Source organism: Centropristis striata, chromosome 23 (genome assembly GCF_030273125.1).
Source record: "Centropristis striata isolate RG_2023a ecotype Rhode Island chromosome 23, C.striata_1.0, whole genome shotgun sequence".
NCBI classification, from domain to species: Eukaryota; Metazoa; Chordata; class Actinopteri; order Perciformes; family Serranidae; genus Centropristis; species Centropristis striata.
This window is the reverse complement of record NC_081539.1, coordinates 17,957,376-17,977,829: the sequence shown is the minus strand read 5'-3', so window position 1 is coordinate 17,977,829 and position 20,454 is coordinate 17,957,376. Positions and strand designations below refer to the sequence as shown.

The 20,454-nt window shown below is 44.6% G+C and overlaps 1 protein-coding gene across 3 annotated transcripts in view; it reads left to right on the top strand.

Moving 5' to 3' along the window:
* ncoa2 (nuclear receptor coactivator 2) overlaps nucleotides 1–20,454 on the top strand; it is a 58,792-nt gene that overhangs the window by 34,712 nt on the left and 3,626 nt on the right. For 2 of the 3 annotated variants that reach the window (XM_059326662.1, XM_059326663.1), the window contains exons 7-21: nucleotides 652–840; nucleotides 3,428–3,529; nucleotides 5,073–5,213; nucleotides 5,481–5,628; nucleotides 6,059–7,388; nucleotides 12,719–12,956; nucleotides 13,124–13,330; nucleotides 13,897–14,100; nucleotides 14,573–14,702; nucleotides 14,920–15,094; nucleotides 15,181–15,477; nucleotides 15,821–15,898; nucleotides 16,048–16,522; nucleotides 17,821–17,998; nucleotides 19,335–19,548. In XM_059326662.1, the coding sequence (XP_059182645.1) occupies nucleotides 652–840; nucleotides 3,428–3,529; nucleotides 5,073–5,213; nucleotides 5,481–5,628; nucleotides 6,059–7,388; nucleotides 12,719–12,956; nucleotides 13,124–13,330; nucleotides 13,897–14,100; nucleotides 14,573–14,702; nucleotides 14,920–15,094; nucleotides 15,181–15,477; nucleotides 15,821–15,898; nucleotides 16,048–16,522; nucleotides 17,821–17,998; nucleotides 19,335–19,548 (4,106 nt within the window). The remainder of the gene's footprint in view (nucleotides 1–651; nucleotides 841–3,427; nucleotides 3,530–5,072; nucleotides 5,214–5,480; nucleotides 5,629–6,058; nucleotides 7,389–12,718; nucleotides 12,957–13,123; nucleotides 13,331–13,896; nucleotides 14,101–14,572; nucleotides 14,703–14,919; nucleotides 15,095–15,180; nucleotides 15,478–15,820; nucleotides 15,899–16,047; nucleotides 16,523–17,820; nucleotides 17,999–19,334; nucleotides 19,549–20,454) is intronic. The other variant, XM_059326664.1, reaches the window with a different exon arrangement.

Below are 20,454 nucleotides of genomic sequence, written 5' to 3'. Positions count from 1 at the left end.
TCCTCTCCTCTTGTCTCCTGGTGCTTCGGATTGAGGTCTGAGTGCCCAGCCATCTGGGTGGGAGAGCAGCACAGAGCGGAGTACCCTGGAAACGATCAGCGGGCTGTGTCCCAGATACTGGGAGATTATCAATGCACCGAATGAGATCACAAACCAGATGGAGTGTGATGGGAGTTTGCTAGAGTTAAATGAGTTGTGTGCGTGACTGTACATGTCTTTTTCTCTTTTTTTTGTGTGCAAGTGCGCGTCCGCTTGCACATGTGTGTACATGCGTGTTTGCTCGCGCCTGTGTAAGTGTTGGAGAGGAGAAGAAAGATTGGCAATGATGTTTTAGAGGACATGCATATGGAGGCCTGGCTGTGATGCATGGCTGTGGATAGATGGCACAGGGCTCAGGGTTCCAACTGCTCATTATGACTGATCTCTACCCAGCAACTGCTCTCTCCTTTTTACACTTTTCCGCCTTCATTCTCTCTGTCTTGCTCTCATTATGTCTTTCACTTGCAGTGTGGTAGCCTCTCTTGGCTCGCCCGTCGCAGCTCCCTGTTTTGTTGTTCACTTTTGGCTGCAGTAAAATTGTATCAAATAAGATCCCCAGGAGGCCACACTGTAAATCTCCTTTTCGCTCCTTCTCTCTCTCCCCCCCTGCAGTGAACGGCGTCCCGTGGTCCAGCGAGGGTCCGAGGAGGAACAGTCACACATTCAACTGCCGAATGCTGGTCAATCCCCACAGCGACAACCAGGACGAGCCGCACGAGCACGAGCCTCAGCAGCAGAAATACGAGACCATGCAGTGTTTCGCCGTTTCGGAGCCCAAGTCCATCAAGGAGGAAGGAGACGGTATGGAAGGAGAAGGGAAGACGGTGGGGGGAAAGAGGGCAGATAGAGAGGTGGAGATTCATTTGGCACTAAATGAAAGACAAAAAAAAACAAAACAACAATATTGGTATTTTTGATCTGTTAAAAAAATTCTCTGAATTGCCTCTATTCTTGTGATGTGTATTAATGTCACTTTTTATGTTAATGATTGAGCAGTTGTAAACATTTTTGCAATTAGAGAATTAAAGAACAGAATAGTGAATTAGGGTGGGCGACATAGCCAAAATCTACTATCCCAATATAGGTAATTTAATATCTTGTTAGCAATATATATCACAATGTAGCATTTTTTCAATTAATAATTAATCTATATGAAATAATGGTCAAGCTTTTGTGTTTTTGTACTCCTGTGCAAATTAGATACTTGACAACTGAAAATGTTTAGGTATTTCAATAACATGACCCATGTAGAAAACTTAAATGATAGATTTTTTATCACCTTGACAAATGTATATCATCATCATAATGCCCAGCCCTGTAGTGAGAAATGTTAGGAACTTTAGAGTCTGATTGGGATTTCAGAGCTTGCTATTTAATATGTCCAAAAATACAAAAAAAAAAGTCTAAATCATCGCTGAGTGTTTTAGAAACAGACATTGTAGGATGCAAAAAGCAGCAGAGACAAAAGGCAAACTATTATGATTCAAGAATTGAAGATTGCTTTAGATAGAAATTTGTCTAAAATTATCTTTGAAAAAGCCTCTTGAAACTGTGAAAAACTGAAAGTAGTCTGGCAGAGCAAGATAGGCAGCAAAACCAGCAAGCAAATTCATAAGCATCTCATCAAACTGATTGCTGAAGTCTTCAATGGACAGCTGAATGATGGTTTAAATAGATTGCTCAGGAACGTTGATTAAATGATTCCTTGGCATAAGAAACCTCAGAACATGACACTGCAGAACGTTACCTGGTTTTAAATATGATATGAATGATGTACCATTTTAGATTTATTACGACTAGATTGTTTAGATTTAGCCATATTTTGTCTCATAACATTGCATGTGATAGGCAGTATGAGCAACTGATGCGGAGCACTGCTGGTGCCACTCAACTTACATCCATGAAAAGTTAAGTGACACAGGGGAGACGAGAGGCTGTCATTAAAGCCTATCTATAATTCATGTACATCCTTCCCAAACCTGGCTTTATGACTACAAGGAAAGGGTGTAGCTGTTTTAATCAGTAATGCACCAGTAATACAGATGACCTTCAAATAATGCTCAACACAACACGAATCAACACTTTGAACATGTTTGGGAGCGCGTGTAAGCAGAGAAGCTGCGTTTGCGGTAGTACAAACATCTGCTCGCCTTTCCTGGGAAATGATTTAAATTGCATGCTGGCTGTGCTCTCCTCACAGTGTTCAGTCACTGAGAGGTCACTGGGCTTTTCCAGTGGTTTTCATGGCTTCAGACTAGAACTTAAGATCCTGCAGTTTGAGTAAATTTCCATCACAAGTGACCTTCATTTATCCAAAAACTTTCAGAACTTTGTCGAGCACTGATACGTAATGCTTTGTAAACAATTGCAATAATCGACATCTAAACTACCTAAATCCTCTCTGCTCAGTGGAGCTGATGAGCAACCATAACTTCCCTCTGCCAAACTATAACTCAGTGGTTAATTAAAACAATAAGTAGAAATGCTAATGTTTCCCTCCAAGTCTCAACCTGTCTTTTCCCCTTTCTGGCTTTCTTTTTGCACCAGCTGCTTGCCAGCCATACTTTGGCAAATACACTGACTAGGACCCAGGCCAGAGTTGTGCTAGCGTTTGTGTGTGTGTGCATGTGTGTGAGTGGCAAGGCAGGATCAGTGGTTACAGTTGCAGGAATTTGTCCAGCCGTAGACAGAGGAAGGAAGGAAGGAGAGGGAAAGCAGGAGAATTGAGAGAGATTCACAGATCTAAGGGCCGGACCACCCAAGAGGCTCTGTTTACAAGTCAAAATTGTGGGTGTGCGTGTGCTCGTGCGCGTGCGTGTGCACTGGCATGCATTTCTTTGCCAGAAACATGTGTGGGATTGTGGGCATTACTGGCACAGGAAAGTTAGATGGCAGACTTTTTGGGGTCACCCCAGTCCTGGACTTGGCGCTGTCATCTGTGTGTGTGTTAGAGGCAACTGTCATGATTGAACGATGGCAATCTTTAATGTCGGGCCAGGGGAGGTGTCATCGGTGTTAGATGGCACTGTAGGTGAGACCAGCCGGAGACGCACATGCATGCGGGCGCACATACGCACACAAGCACGCACACACCTTCAAAGGTCACACTTCATCATTTCCCTTGCCAGCGATCGCTGCTCCTCCTCATGAAAGGAGCGGAGCCCTGATCCCCGTGCTCATTAATAACTGTATTAATTATGCTGCCTGGGAATAACATGCATTTCATTTTCTTTTCCCTGTCTCTTTTTCTATCATTTACGCCCCCATCCTCCCCTTTCCCATCCCCCTTCTTCCCTTCTGTCTCTGCCCTGTCCTCTTTGTTACATCCTCTACCTCATCTTTTCTTTCCTCCTGTCCTCTCTCTCTCTCTCTCCCTCTGCTGTATTAGACTTTCAGTCGTGCCTGATCTGTGTGGCTCGCCGGGTGCCCATGAAGGAAAGACCCATACTTCCCACGCATGAGAGCTTCACCACGCGCCAGGACCTGCAAGGTACACAAACAAGTCACACTACACTACAAACAAACGTAGTGGAGGACATTCACTGCAAACTTCATTTCCTTTATCCAAAAGGCAAAACAAAAACAAAATGTGCGCACAGAAGTCCACTATCCAGTAAAGGCCAATCATAGTGACAGTTGTTGTTCCCTACTACCAGTTTGGAGGAGAGCATTTTCTGCTTTGCCCTGCATTGCAAAAAATGATATCGTGCCTCCTTTCACACAGGCACATCCTCAGCACCACCTCATCCCCTGTCAGCCCATAAATCACCTCACAGTACACTTTAGGTATTTAAAGATTATTATATCCTTGGTAAAGGCCCTTAGGATTGAACGCATTAGTTGAACACGCTTCCCACCTCTTGTCTGCACTCTGGGAGGTAAAGTACCTGTCTGAACACCGGCGCATAGATGCAGACGGTTGTCTGTGTGTCACCTGGTCTTTGATGTGTGTGTGGCATACACACACAGACACACACACACTCATAGTTACATGCTGACATATAGTAATTTACTGTAGTTCCCCACCCAGAATGTTGTGGGCGTACATGTATGCATCCGTACGTTTCTTTGCCTGTTTGTTAGGGCTGCATAATTATGGACAAAATAAGAATCATGATTTTCTTATTTACCGGGTTTATATGAAAATTATGCTCAATTTTAACTGTCATGTTTTCAAGGGTAGGAATATGCTTGCATTTGAATATATGTCTTTAAAAATGCTTGATTTTCAACATAATCGGGTGTTCTTCTTGTGTTCACTCCTCATTTATAGCCAGATATGTCCTCTATTAGTCCCTTACTCTGGGAATTAGCAAGCATTAAATTATCATGTTATAACAAAACATACAATCAAAGTTAATATGAACAGCTGGTAACACAAGCAAAGTGACAATATACATTAATTTCTGGGTATAAAAGGATTCTATAAACTTAATTTGAGCAATGGCATGTTTAGTAATAATTATGATGCTATGATGGCTTTGAGAGTTGAGAGATTTTGGGTTGAGTTAGCTAAAAGAGCTAGAATTTTACTTTAACTGTTTCATGATTTATGATTCTTATCTCATGAGTTTTTTGGAAAGCGAGAAAAATGTCAGATATGGTGTTGTGCTGTTAAAAAAAAAAGCAACTGTTATGACTGTTTGTGTGAGAAGTCTTTAGTCAGTGCCTATGGCTGTCATTCAAGCAGCAGTCTGCTTGTCAGCCCTTTTAGATGCATTGCTGCCTCCATTTAAATTGCAAACACCGTTGAGGACAGCTGTTACACTGATACGAGTGAGTGAGTGTTTTTGTTGAGCTCTGAAGATTATTGAGCCTAACTGTGACTTCTAAAATGAGTCCTTCTACCTGTTGTGTCTAAATGGTGATCTTGCAGCAGAGAGGCCAAGCACATTCAGGTCAACAAGCTGCTCTACATGTTTATGTTTTAGAGAGATATTGAATCCCCAGCTGGTGTGCATTTGTATATGTGTATAGAAATCCTTACTGCCATGTCTGACTAAGGCCTCTCTAATCCACTCCTCTGTGTTTAGGTAAGATAACGTCCCTGGATACCAGTCAGCTGCGGGCGTCCATGAAGCCGGGCTGGGAGGATCTGGTGAGACGCTGCATCCAGAGGTTTCATCTACAGAATGACGGAGAGATGTCTTTCGCTAAGAGGCATCAGCAGGAAGGTAATGCCACTTACTGCAAAGAATAGCATGTTTAGTTACTGGGTCTTGATAGTTACTCCCGCTGTAGGATACAGTATTAATGGTTAATCATAGACTGCTGCTTTGAGACCCTCAGTTCAATCGCCATTTTATTGCTGTTACAAAAACAGAAATAATGCAAAAAAGGCAACCCAGAGAATGTTGTTCATTATTTGTGCACACATTAGTTATCTAAGTAAGTAATGTTTGTGTGTGCATTTACTGATATATGTGTGTTTGTGTCCTTAGTGCTCCGCCATGGCCAGGCGTTCAGCCCCATCTACCGTTTCTCCCTGTCTGATGGAACCATCGTGTCAGCTCACACCAAGAGTAAACTGGTGCGCTCGCCCGTCACCAATGAACCCCAGCTCTACATGTCCCTGCACATTCTTCAGAGGTATGCCTCACTACCTACACCTACACCTGTGTCAGGAAGAGAGAGACAGATCTGCGGCATGAACTTGGTGACATGTTTTAGCCTGTTAATGCCCTGCAGCAGGACCTCATGGCTTCTTGTATTCTGTAGTGTGTGGATGTGATTATATGTAAATTTCTTGCTTGCCAGTGGTCTGCCCTTATAAGAAAATGAGACATAAAGGTTATTGCATTCAAAAAGACAAATTACACAAATCTTCCTACCTTTCCCTGTGGTAAATGCTGGTAGTTTTTGATTTATTTGAAATAAGGAACAGCAAATGAATGAGAAAAAAATATTAGAAAATATTTCACTTAGCCATAATAAATCCCAACACCTTGCCATGGCAAATTTTCTAACTAATACGGAAAATTCTTGGTGATGACAACTAATCAGCTGTATTAACCTCTAGGGAGCAGACAGTGTGTGGAATGGGCCAGGACATGGGTCCTGGCAGTCAGGCCACAGGGATGGCACCCAAACCGATGAACTCCTCCACCCCCTCCATGACTCCTCCAACCCCAGGCAGTTTGCCAGGTTCTGGGCCTCAGGGCCAAGACACTACCATCAGCAGCAACAGCACGCCTTTTTCCTCTCCAGGCCCTGCTGGCCCCAGAGAACCAGCAGCCATGGGGGGCCATATGCAGGGCTACCGTTTTGGCTGTCCCCCACCACACAACCACACTGGTGGCATGCAGCCGCCACAGCAGGGCCCCAACTGGAGGATGAATAGCCCCTCTCGCGCTAGCCCCAGCCCAGCCGGTGGGCCACATCCACCTCAACAGAACTCTATGCTGTCACCCAGGCACCGAGGTAGTCCTGGGGGGGCCGGCAGCCCTCGTGTAGCAGGAGGCCTGCACTCACCCTCCCCAGTGGGGATGTGTGGTGGAGGGCCTGGAGGTGCAGGTAGTAGTAGCACGACTAGCGCCCATGCTAACAGCTATACTAGTAGTTCTCTATCAGCCCTGCAAGCCCTAAGTGAGTGCCACGGTGTAGGACACGGGCATGGGCCCCCTCATGCACACACACTGGGGTCCCCTGACAGAAAGATAGGCTCCCCAGCTGGGGTCACACCTGGGTCAGGGGTGAACACTCATCTGATGTCAAAACTTGGAGGTGGCAGTTGTACTGCTGGTGGTACAGGAGACTCATTTGGACCTCACACAGAAGGGGGTCAGACAGAGAGCAACCTCGCTGAGCCCAAGGAGGAGAGGGACACTGAGGGCCACGACGCTCACAATCGTCTTCATGACAACAAGGGCCACACCAAGCTACTGCAACTGCTCACCACCAAGCCAGAGCCCCTGGAAACGCCCCTGTCGCCTGGCACAGGGGAGGGAAAGGACCAGGCAGGGGCTGGGGTCAGGGGTGGCCACACTGGAGGAAACACTCACGCATCCCTTAAAGAAAAACACAAGATCCTCCACCAACTGCTTCAGAACAGTACGTCTCCAGTAGACCTGGCCAAACTCACTGCAGAGGCCACAGGCAAAGAGCTGGGCCAAGACCAAACCCAGGGCGCTGGAAGTACAGCTTCTGGGGCAGAAATTGCTCCCAAGCAGGAGCCCTTGAGCCCCAAGAAGAAGGACAATGCCCTGCTACGCTACCTACTGGATAAGGATGACACTGGACTGAAGGACAAGGTCCCTAAGCTGGAGCCTGGGGAGGTGAAGGTCGAAGGGGGCAAACATCCTCTTGTCAAGACGGAGAAACAAGACACAGGATACGACCGGGCTGAACAGGTTAGTTTGTACAAAAAGCTTCTTCGTGTGTGTTTTGCTGTTTGAAAAATTGCTTGTTTACTGCTTCATCTCTATTTGAAATGATGAAAGAACTAGAGCTGCCCTAAAACTGATTTTGTAACCTCCTTCTCTTTAGCCCATTGCGAAAACTTTTTTGCCCTGTACTGCTCCACTTGCCTCCCCTCTCTGTCTGAGCGTTAATCTGGGTTAGGTAGCAGATGTTGGCTCCTCCAAGTCCCATGTCCACACAGGATGCTACAGCTAAACACACAAACGGTCTGGCAGCGTAGAGGTCAGACAGACAGCATTTGTGGCATATATACAGTCCCATTCAGATTTACAGTCTCGTAATATACGCTTAAGACACCGTCTATGTGTTTTTATTCAGGTATATAAACACATCTGGTCCTTTCACTGCCTATGTGTTGGCAGCACAAGCTGAGGGAAGCTATCCGCCAGCTTCAAACAACTGTGACATTTGGAAGGAGCCCCTGTGGTTCTTCAGCCATTTGATCCTGGTTGCATTTGGCCAGATTCCTCAGGTTTGGCACTGAGCTCAGGTCAGGCCTGGCACTGAAAGAGAGAAGAGGAGGAAAGAGTAAAAGGGAGTGAGCAGGCAGAGAGTTGCTGGTGAAACTCTAAATTTCTGTGTAGCAGCAAGTTGAACTTGCTGATTCTGTAATGCAGGAAAGAAAAGCAGTGTTTTGTGGGACTCATAACCTTTCACACAGGAAACATGTGTATGACATTTTACTAAACATGAGTCTAGCAAAATGTAGTTCTATCACACACATCACTGCTAACCACAGAATTACATAGAATTACACAAATGTACACGAATTACCTCCCTCTCCTGAGACCAGGCAGTCTAAGTGACATTCATGCAATTTGAATGTCAGTAACATTTTAAAACAGTCACATTTTTTATCAAATTGATCCTCCGGGAAAGTATGCAAAGACCAGTGTGTTGCTCTTTAAAACGGTTGCTTTCTTATTGTTTCTTACCTTCTTTGTGGCACATTTCTGTGTGGTTTACCCATGCAGACAGAGGGGCAGTGGTACTGAACATCAGCTAGCTATGCATACTAACTGTGTATGTACAGTATGTGCTGGACCACTCGGGTACATAAGGAAAAGGTGATTGGGCGGATAATAAGAGCTGCTGTTGAACTGAACAAAGAACGAGAGATGAGAGAGGTGTAGATACCCCCAGGAGAGCCCAGCCTCGGCAGGCAGAGTGAAAATGATGAGCCATATGCTCCTGCATGTCCTCTCTGCTACCATGGAGATAGAGGGGAGAGGGAGTGGTGTGTTTGTAGAACAAGCAATGTACCAGAAACAATAGAGAAATAGAGCTTTAATATGTATGTCTTGATGCTGTGGTCTTTATTTACGCGGCCAACGTACAACATTAAATTACACATTAAATTGGTTGATTTCTGCCTCGTGTTAACCGTACAAATGAAACTGAAGCACTGAGTCCTTTACTCTCCATTAACCCAGATTTCATCAGTGTTGGTGGTGGCTCATTCCAGTTTTAAACGTTGCTACCAGCTCAGAACAAGGGCATTTGTTGGACATGAACAGAGCCAGGACTTCATTAGAGCCGTTACATGTGTACGAGTGGGTTTCTGTTCCTTGCTGGTGTATTGCTGCTCGGCCATGTGTGAAAGCTGACTGTACTAGTTAAAAAGTCCACTCATCCTTCTCTCCACTAACCTCACCCACTGTTTTCTCACTGCCTCTCCCTCCCTCTTTCCCTCCTCCTCTCTCCTCCTCATGATTGTTTGAGGGCTGAATTATTGATGGCTGGAGCCGAGCTAAATGAGAAATCAGAGCAGGGCTGTGTAGTAGTGGCTCTGCTGATGGCTGAAGGAACTATAGGTATGATCATTTAGTCCCTTGTCCCTATGGGAGGCAGATTATCTGTGTGTTTTACATGCGTGCGTGCCTGTGTAAACACACTGAAGTGGAACCTGTTCCAACAACAGTAGTATCCTTATTTTAATGCATGCAATTAAATTAATTTACGACTTGGTTTCTACACGAAACATATACTCTTCATTATGACATCAATAGAATCTGTCATGTTAAGCAACATTCATAATTAATGTGTGTTCACTGTTGCAGCATGAGTTGTTCATGTGAAATCACTGCAGTTCAGCTCAATATTGAACATTTCTTTATATAGCCATAGGCCCTCGATGACCCCTGAATATGAGTAAGTGGGTAATGACAATAAATGAATGAATTTATGCAATACAGCTTGATCTGCTGTTTTAATGGTACCTTTAGTGGTTTCTTCTGGCCCAAATACTGCACGTCTGTATAAGAGATGAAATAATGTGAAACTGCATGCCAAAACATGTCATCTCCATTGGTGCTCACTCACAGGCAAATATACCTAACTACAGATTCCTTTGTACTGTATACGTCAAGTTTTCAAAAACTGGTGAGCCAGAAGTCCTCTGAAAGACAAGGGAGGGAGTATTCAGTATTCTTAACATAATTGCTCCTCTATCATTACTTGAAGAGTAGGCGCTGCCAGGAGAAAAGAACAAGAGCATATTATAATGGATGTATTGTTGAATATGACCATTAAAACATCACATTTCTTGAAATTCTTATTACAAGTCCTGCAATAAAACATAATCCCGCAGCATGTTGCAACACGTGTTTAAATTGCCTTTTTTGATGGAGCTGTTTTAATTCGAAAGATATCACACAAATCAGTAATTACAAGGTATGTAATGAGAGTTATCTCATAATAAATACCAGCAACATAAAATGAACAAGAAGTACTCACTAGTAAAACAGCCAACATGACAGTTCACCTTCACATATTGCAGTTAAGGTTGCAGACATGCTTGTGACTTTAAAAGATGCCATATCAGCTCTTCCAGACAGCGAATAGATTTAGTTTCTGTTGACAAAAGACCAGCATGATTCTGGAGTGAAATGCCTTTTCCTTTTGACTTACTTGACAGAGGCAGTTCTGCTTTACACGCCCTGATTCTCAGTTCCCTTTCCTATGAAGTGGCATGGGCTAGGTCAGAGTGGCACAATGCTCCTCCTGCCCTGAAGTCCACATTGACATTAGAGCACAAACTCTGCGTGAAACTGGAAAGAGGAAGCTGTATCACATAATAATGATGACAGCTCGCTAATTTACAGCCGTGATAGGTTTAAATTGAGTCCCAGATCTGAGCCAAACTGTAAGAATACGCTTTTGGCAGAGCCTCACCGCCACCCTGCTGTGAGCGAGTCGGTCTCTGCTGTTCCTAAGCACGCAACTGTACCAAGCGAGTCCCCTTTGTATCAAACAGGCTTTAAATCTGCAAGGCATTGTCGAAGTACAGGAAAGTGTTGCTCATAATTGCATCTGTGTTCTTTAAATTAAGTGAGTAACTGCAGACTAAATAAAGTTTTGCCTTTCCATCTAGGTAGCAGTCTTATTTGTGTGCTGGGTGTGGAGATAAATAAAGAGATAATGCCTGAAGCGAAGGAACACACAGGATTTTAAAATATGCACATGTACCCTTAAACAAACTGCTTCTTGCAATGTACAGTATGTGTCCTCAGCTGCTCTCCCACTGCGAGTACCGTTCTCACACAAGAATTTAACTAATGATCTGCAGATGAGACATGGCTTGAGACTAAATATTTGATAATGATTTATTTGGCCTTACAAATCCCTGCAGATTTAAGACAGTATACCACCCCGAGCTGCCGTGAAAGAAGGACATGGATTGCCATGCATGCACCGACACGCTACGAGAGAAGAGCGTAACAGGGATTGATAGAAATAGGACCCATTAAGGGTAAAAGCAAACTAGAGAAGACGAGAGAATAGAAAGTGGGAGGAGAGAGAATTGAAGAGGAGGAGGAAAAGAGCAAACAGAGAGCGTACAGGAGCATTACATCATTCCTGACCTCATTAGGGCTTTTCTCTCTCCCACCACTGCCACCCCCCACCCTCCACCTCTCACTCTGCTAGTCTCTCTAGCTCTCCCATATCTTACAGTACAGCATATGCAGTCTTAAGTCTTTGCCCACTTACGATATCTATCAGGAATAATTTTTTGGCAGCCTTTTGATCTTTAGTAGCATTTACATACCTACAGATTCACTGTCTAGAACAGTGAAGTACAGCATTGAAACAGTGGCTGGTGTGCTGTTTTCCTGCTGTACAGTATGTCACGATCAGGAGCCATCAGTGATTCCATGCCTGCTGCACTCTCGTGGCCAGTTCCAGCCAGTGCAACTTATTTACCTAAAGTCCCTCAGGCCTCTATAAGATGCAATATGATCACCTATGTTGATGTTTGTCAGTTTTACCATAACCTGTGTTTTTTTTTAATCTGCTGTAAAATTAAATTCAATGCAGAAATGCTGCAATTATCCTTTTGTAAAGTTTAGCGTTCTACTTATGTTGAAATTGTGTCAGACTGATGTATATCAACTCTTTTTCGAGGCTGTCGATGTATTGTAGCAGCTGGCGCTGTTCACGTGTTCTTATTATTCTGAGGGAAGGAAATACACAGAGGAGACAGTGCTAGTGTCATAAAACAAAAAAACAGTTTCCAAGAGATTCATCTTTCATAGTCGTAGCAATTGTTCAGTCCACCAAATGAAAACAGATCCCAGCATGGCCTCGTCTTTGTTTAAGATAGTTGTGTGAAAAACTAAACAAAAACAGGCCAGATAGTCCAAAGCCCAGCTGTGTATGAATGCAGCCTCGGGCTGTGTTGGGCAGGCTCGGTCCAGCTGTTTACAGTAGGGGGGCAGAGAGCAGTTCAAACTTTGGCACCAACCAAACGCCTGCCACCTCATGCTACTCTCCCACGTTAGTCAGTAGAAGGCAGCTTCAGTGGCCATATGTTTTTGTTTTTGCTGTGTTTTAAACTCAGTGTGGACAAAAATATTGTTCAGCTTAATATGGCATTGTTTAACATGTGCATGATTTTAAAAGGGAAGCGGTTGTTTTGAAAACAAGAGCCGGTAAGCGAGGAGTAGTATGTGTCAGATAAGCTAAGTCAAAGTGAAGTGTGGCCTAGATTTGATGGAAAGTGGTCCATTTTATCCGGGGGTTACTGCTGTATTATAAACAAGGCCAAGCCTGCTGTTCCCATCTCCCAGATAAAGACTGCTCATGCAAGTGTTGTAGTGTTTACAGAGCAAGTGCGCTCTCTGTAAATGTGTATGCCTGTCACATGTGTGTTTGTGTATCTGAAGGTGAAGTAGCAATTGGTTTCTAAATGGAGGCCTAAGTGCTTCATCTGTTTCTTGTTTCCACACTTTCCCATTCTGCCTCTCTTTGTTCTCCCCAGTCGTCAGAGCTGGATGACATCCTGAACGACCTGCAGAATGCTCAGCCGCAGCTCTTCTGTGAGCCACGGCCTGTTTCGTTGCCCAGTCCCATGGACAAGCAGAACATCATCAATGACATCCTGCAGATGTCCGAAACGAATCCTGCCATGGCAGCGCAACAGCAGCAGCAGCAGCAGCAGCAGCAACAACAACAGCAACAGCAGCACAGGGCCATCGGACCTGGCATGGGCCCAACGAGTGAGTCTCACAGTTACTTGGAAGACCAAATGATATTAAAACTTTACAGTGTTCAGAAAATACTCTCATCGTGAGGTCATAAGATTCTAAATATGCAGCTATGAAACAGTTTGAACCATTTTGTAACTGACTTTTCTTGGCTAAAACCCATTTATTCCTGCCTCCAGATTTTGCAGGTGTCCGACCAGGCCATCCAGGCAGGGGTCTACCTGTGAGGAGCGTGTCTCTTGACATGAACATGTCACCCCAGCAGCCCTCATTACAGTATCCCATAAGGGCCACTAGCCCATACACTCTTATGCAGCAGCAACAGCAGCAAGGCATGGTGGGAAGTCACGGCATGATGGCTAACCAGGCCGGTATGGTCAGCACAGGTGGGTGTGACAGTCATGCTTTTGTGGTCACAGGGCTACAACTTAGACATTATACCACTGCAAGCTCAAACAATGATGCATGCTCTGATTTAGTACATAAAATGTCCATGGGAATGTGTAGGAAGGCTAGAAAACATATAGTAACCTCATGGCAAACTTGGTACAAAGTAATAAAATACATTTTCTAATGTGTGGTTCCAAATTGACAATCCTACTATTGCAAAACCAAGTACATTTATACCCTTTTAAATTATTTTGTAAACACTGCGGCATTTAAAGTTCTGGGGGAAGGCATATTTCCCCGTATCTGTGTGCTGCTCGCAGCCCGTGACATATCATGTCATGGCACAGTGACTCACTTCCTGTGACAGGAAATATTCACTCACCCACACTGGCACAAAGTTTCTCTCACTGTCACTCCCACATATTATCAGTCCTCAAACATCCCCCGGCATTGACGGCGTTTCCCCGTATATTACAGCATTACATCATGGGGGACCGAGGGTAACACTGAGGTCTGTCGCGGGACATTTCTCATTCTCATCTCCATTTGTCTGTTCCTGTAGGGATGATGGCTCCAGGTGGTCCGAGGCCAGGCATGCAGCAGCAGGAGGGCTGGGTGAGTTCTGCCTCTGCGCCTCCTCTGGGAGCATCCGGCCCTGGGCAGCAAGGTCCCATGCAGGGCCGGATAGGGCCGAACGGTGCTCCCATGAGGCCCAACAGCCAGCCAGGGCCCCGACAGATGCTCCAGTCCCCAATGTTGGCCAATGGTGAGAGCCCAGTGCGCCCTAAAACAAGTCTTAAAGAGTTTTACAAGCAAAAAATAGATGACAGTATGACATCATATAGTAGATTCCAGATTGATTTATGACAATAAAAGCCATTTCTTTATCTAACCTGTATCTACAGTAAGTGCTAAAGCATTTTATTACAGAAACCTGGTGAAAATATAGTATATAGATTCCTCTTTACTGAATTATCAGCCACAGTCCCTGTAAAACTTCTGGTGCAGAGGGACTGGAGAGGCACAGATGAAAAGACCTCATATGATTTTATTCAGTGTGAAAGGTTGCCACCCAATGGCTAACCACAGTACAGCACTTAAAAGTATGTAATATCTAACTGGGTGTGCTGGTTGTTCTGGGTTTAAGAGAATATTTACTGTTCTCTCGATTTCCAGATTGTTTTCATCATAATAACCCGTCTGCTGTCCTTTTTTGTTTTGTTTTTTTCCTTGTTTAGCCCAACCTGATATGGATATTGGTATGGTCAGCCACCATTTCTCCCAACAACAGGCTCCTCCCAACCAGACAGCACCCTGGCCAGACAGCATGATGCCCATCGACCAGACAGCTTTCGTAAACCAGAGCAGGTGAGCTACTTACTTGCAAATAACCTTCACATGTTATTAATAATGCCTAAATAATGTACAACTCAAGATTAGTGTTTCTCTTGTTGTCAAACCTCCTCATGAGTATTTTTATTGTACTGAGATTACTGGCAGAGTTTCAATGGTTTACTCTGGGAAAATTGAGATTGAGAAAATATATTAATGTACTGTGTATATTCTCCATGTCCTCTCTGCCCAGGCCGGTGCACCCTGGGCCCCAGGATGAATTGCTTTGTAGTACGGGGCTCAACTCCGGTGAGGGCAGTGCAGTAGACGAGGGGGCCTTGATGTCCCAGCTGTACACGGCACTTAAAGATTTTGACGGCCTGGAGGAGATCGATCGTGCTCTGGGGATCCCTGGTCTGGTAGAACAAGTGAGATCACGTTCATTTTTATTGTTTTCAGTTACTTTATTATTAGTTTTTATGTCTCATTTCTCTTCTGTGGTTGCCTGTTTCAGAACCAATCAATGGAGCCGGAACAGTTCCCACAGGACCCTGCCATGATGATAGACCAAAAGCCCCCCATGTACACTCAGCAATTTGGTCCCCCAGCGTCCCACATGGCCCAAAGGGGCTACCCTGGTGCCCCCATGCAAGAGCCAGGCTTTCACCCCATGGCTGGCCAAATGGGTCCCCGTGCGGGTTACCCCATGATGAGGATGCAGGCCCGGCCCGGTCTCAGGCCCGCCGGGGTTGTCCCCAACCAGCCCAATGCACTACGGTTACAGCTCCAGCACCGGCTACAGTCACAGCAGGTACACGTGCACTCAGACTGCTGGAAGTGATCCTGTCCATTGATTTTTTTTTTTTTTGTATTTCTGATGTAAGCACGCTGTTTGATCAGTAGCTGTGTGATTGAACATGCAGATGAGAGTTGTGTAATTATCCTTGAGGTTGACATTTTGGCAGATCTTCTGTGCACACAAGGAATAGTTGGGACATTTAGGTCTACCTGCCATCTGCTGGTCTTTCATGACATTTCTTGTGCTGATCATTTCTTCTCTGCACTTTGTCTTAATTTTTTTTTTTTTAATTACGTATTATAAAGATATTTCAATTTGCTGGTCTTAACCTCTTCTTCTGTTCCTGTCCCACCAGAACCGTCAGCCAATGATGACTCAGATGAGTAGTGTGTCAAATGTGAACCTACCTCTTAGAGCCAGTGCTCCAAACCAGGTAGGTCACTGCTGCCAGTGTTTCTGCACAGACACGTTGTTATAACTCTAGGTGGTGTTTGAAGGCCTGAAGGAAATTAAAGACTTTAATTTTAGTGTTTATAGTATTGTTCCTCTATTCTTACAAATGGTTCTACCTTCCACCACCAGGGGACCATCAACGCTCAGATGTTGGCACAGCGTCAGCGGGAGCTGCTGAGTAATCATCTGCGACAGAGGCAGCAGCAGGCCCAGCAGCAGCAGGCCCAGCAGGTCCAGCAGAGGAGCATGGCAATGAGGGCCCAGGGCCTCAACCTGCCACCCAACATGGCCGCCGGAGGCATGAGTAACCCCCGGATCCCCCAGGCCAACCCCCAGCAGTTCCCCTACCCGCCCAGCTACGGTACCAGTACAGGCCTGGCCTCGCCACCTCCCCCTACCAGCCCCTTCTCCTCCCCTCTCTCCCCCAGCCTGCCCTCTCTCCCCCCCAACCCTCAGCTCCACATGCATGGCACCTCCTCCTCTTCCTCCACCTCCTCCTCCTCCTCACAGATGATGATGGGAAACACAAACATGATGGGCGGACAGTACGGGGCCGTACTCAGCCCCCAAATGCAGCACAGTGCCTTTCAGTTTCCCAACTCAGGTACTGCTCCCACACCCCAGCCTACCACACACTTCCACCAACTACCTGTGTGTGTGTGTGTACGCCATTGTGTCTGTGTTGATGTGACTCTAGTTGCACAGCATCACATGCTTTTTAGTAGCGGCAATCATTCATAAAGTTATGCACTGATGACTGCATTAATCAGCTGCTATTTAATGATCCAAGTCATACTACATATTTAATTCCTCAATTATTTTATAAGATATGAGTAGTTGTCAGGAAATGTGATTATGTAGGGTGCTTTCCATCACGCTAACATGTCTCCTCGCCTCACTTACTTGCGTCCTTCCTTCCTTCGCATCTGATCTCCTCTTAGTGAGGATGACAGAGAGACTTGAGACAGAAGACCACAGCTCCTAGCTTCAGTCTTAGGCAACCACTAACTTGCTGCACAGCCGACCTGATGGATAGATAGATAGATAGATAGATCTATCTACACTTTTAATCATTCAGATATGTAACTTGTTTAACTTTTTTCCAATTTAGTAGTATTACTCTAGTTATTACTTTTGTTGATTTTAATCATCATGTAATATTCCTTTTAAATCTTCACATTTTTGCTTATATCAGTGTCATACTTCACTGCACTTGATTAAAGACTTCTATGTAGGATACGCCTGTTTCCTGTTTGAATCGAGAAAGCATAAGTTAGCGTAGTGAAAAGCACCCATACTCTCATTGTTCTGTGCACTGTCCAAAATGGTGTCCTGGCTGTACACTGTTGCTCCACCAGAGGGCGCCAAGTGCACAATAATCAACGTTTAACTGAGGATACACTCTGACACCAGACTTTTAAGATTGTGAGAAGGCAGAGCAGTAATCAAAGCTGTACCTGTCAGTCTGACAGCTGTGATCTGCATATAATCTGACCCTCTAGTGCAACACTGATTTGTATAATGACAACCATCACTCCTTAATCTGATTCTGGCCCGTCGGTTCCTACAGAGCAATAACTTCCACTTGACATTACTTCTCTCTTTCCCTTTCCTCCTGAGCCATCTCTTTAATCCCTTTCTTCCTAGTTCCTTGCCTGTTCACTGCTTACATGCATGTAGGAAATATTACCTCCCTGTCAATAATCCTGAATGCAGATTGGAATGGACAGACACACTTATCATCATGTTTGCTCCTCATTCTCTGCCCAAATAATCATCTTTGTGTGGCATGATTGTGTAAAGTAGATGTCATGCGAATATTTTCTCCACCCAGAATGTTGTTTTGTAGCCGAGTCTCTGCAGGTGCAGTCTGCTTGACCTATCTTGATGCGTCCATCACAGGTATGAGCCAACAGGCAGACGGAGGCTTTGCAGGTCCCGGCACACCACAGAGCCCCCTGCTTTCTCCCCGCATGGCCCACACACAGTCCCCAATGATGCAGCAGGGCCAAGGAAACGCTGCTTTCCAGGGCTCCCCTGATATGAACGGCTGGCCGCAGGGCAACATGGGAGGCAACAGGTAAAGATGGATAGAAAGTCCACCCCATTCAACCCTTAGTGCTCGATTGGACTTCAGTGTGCTTTAGACTGATTACACACCTATAGTTTGTTTGCTCTGTTCCGAATCGGTTGATAAGGTTGTACATTTGGAGCGTTTTCCTGTTGGTTTGGTTTCTTCTCGCACACAGAAAAATCCAAGCGAATCAAAATGCATCAGCACAAGCCATGTGAGAACATACATTTATTAGTCTAATGCGTCTGAGACATGGGTTGAAAGGTAAATACAGGAAGAAGGTCCTGTGTTCTGGACTTGTGCATATTTCTGCGAGAAATACTTGCCCTGTTTGAGAAAGGCTTGATGGAACACCAAAATTAAAAAAAAAAAAAAACATTTGGAAAGTTTTCACGCTGGCTTGTGGTGGTTTTTGTCTTTTTTGAAAATTTGTTATTGCGCTGAACGGGTGATGAAAACACTTTCTGCAAATAAGTTCTGATGTAATCAATGCACTTAACTCACATGACTGATCAGCTATTTCTGCTCTGCCCGTCAAGACGAGCTGACATGAAAGAACTATTATAAGTAGTTATTAGTTTAATCGAAGACATATTTAATTCATATTTTCTCTCATGGTAGGCCAAAGTTGTCCAATTAGCAAGCTTTTTATTTTAATTTTTTTTCTCTCTTGCTCAATCTCTTCTTCTTCTTCTACTGTTTTTTTTCTCGCATTGTCTCTTCTTCAGCAATACATTACACTACCATCTTCTGACAAAAGTATGTTTATGCTTCGTTTATTCGATCTAAACCAGTTGATGGAAACGTCTCCAATTCGCATTGTCTTTCTTGGAACATCTCAAAATTTTGCTTCAAAATTCAATTTTGACTTTCATGGAATAATGGCTACTGAAATGCAGTTCTCAGGACGGCTGCTACTACTACTTCTCCGAAAGCTGCTACAGTTTTTATGCTCTGCTGCACCCCAGATAGCAGATAGTGATAGATAGATAGTGAGTCGGATCAAGGTCTGATCTCATTTTCCACCACAAACAATCTGCTTGTTTGGAACTGAACCAAGACCACCTCTTCAATGGGTCCTGTGTTAAAACCTGCCCTAAAGAGTAGCGCCAACATGGTGGAAAAATAACCAAAGTCAGAATAACCAGACTTGAGAGCACACTTACTCTTTTAAAGGGCATCAATCCCTCTGATAACCATTGTATGTCCATACATATCTTTTAAAATCATCAGAAAAAAGTCGCTCCCTGTAACTGCAGACGTTGCCTATAATTTCTCATGGTTTTCATGTTTAAACTCGCCCATCCTGATGAGCTCTGTGCTTTTCCTTCCCTCTCTACAGTATGTTCTCACAGCAGCAGGCGTCACCGCAGTTCACCCAGCAGAGTAACAGCAACATGTACAACGGCAATGGCATGAACCTCAACAATGCCTCCATGGCCAGCAACATGGCAACCAGCAGCATGAGCAGCATGGGCCAGATGGCCGGACAGATGAGTGTCACGTCCATGGCCTCAGGGCCCTCACCCGGCTTGCCCTCCATGGGGCAAGAACAGGTAAATACTGGGCACATCCTGACACACATATTCTCTAAATGGTGCAAAAATTAAGATGCTTTTGGACTTGGTACCAGCAAGAATTACCCAAAACTGAACTTAAGAGAAATGTTTTTTCAAGCATTTCACAGTTTGGCTTCGTGCGAAGACCAAGTGAGAGGTCTTGGAGTGGCCCAGTAATATCCTCAGGGGTCCCTTTACAAAGCTCCGTGTTGGAACATAAGTCAGACACTTTCAGACTTTAAGCCTTAGAGGTTAACAAAATGGACCCCTTCCAGTTTTACACAGTAATCGGGGGACCAAGAAAAACTAAAAGCTTTGTCTTTCTTTCTCCGCACTCCCGGCTGCCTATGTATGTGTTCGTCTTATCGTAAGACCCTAAGTGTTTGGGTACACTTATTGAACAGTCGTGCTAGTGAATAATTTACTCAGTAGTTTACGTAACTCCTCTAGCTGGAGTTCTGATACTTCACTTGAACTTAGAGGACAATGATGTAATTAGCAGCAGGCACTTTAGAGCCAGACCATTTAGACTATACAGACGTTACAGTATGATGTTCAAAGGCGGGCCTGTCTGGACTTGATATCAGCTGGTCCGCTTAACATGAAAAACGAGACCTCTTACAGCACAAATCTGTCGAACCTGCTTATGCACAGGCGTGATAAAATTAACTTTGGCGAGATGACAAGTCAGACTTTCACTCGGACAACAGCGTACCGCAATGAAAATCAGGTAAAATTCCAAATATTTCTCTATGTGAGCACTTCGGGTGATTATTTAATGTCAACCAAGTTAATCCTTCTTCCTTTGTCTCACTGGTATTGTTAGCTTGGTATGTGAAATGCACTGTTGTTGTCCGTGATGCTTTTAAGCCCAATAAAGGGCCATGAATATTTAACCAAGGT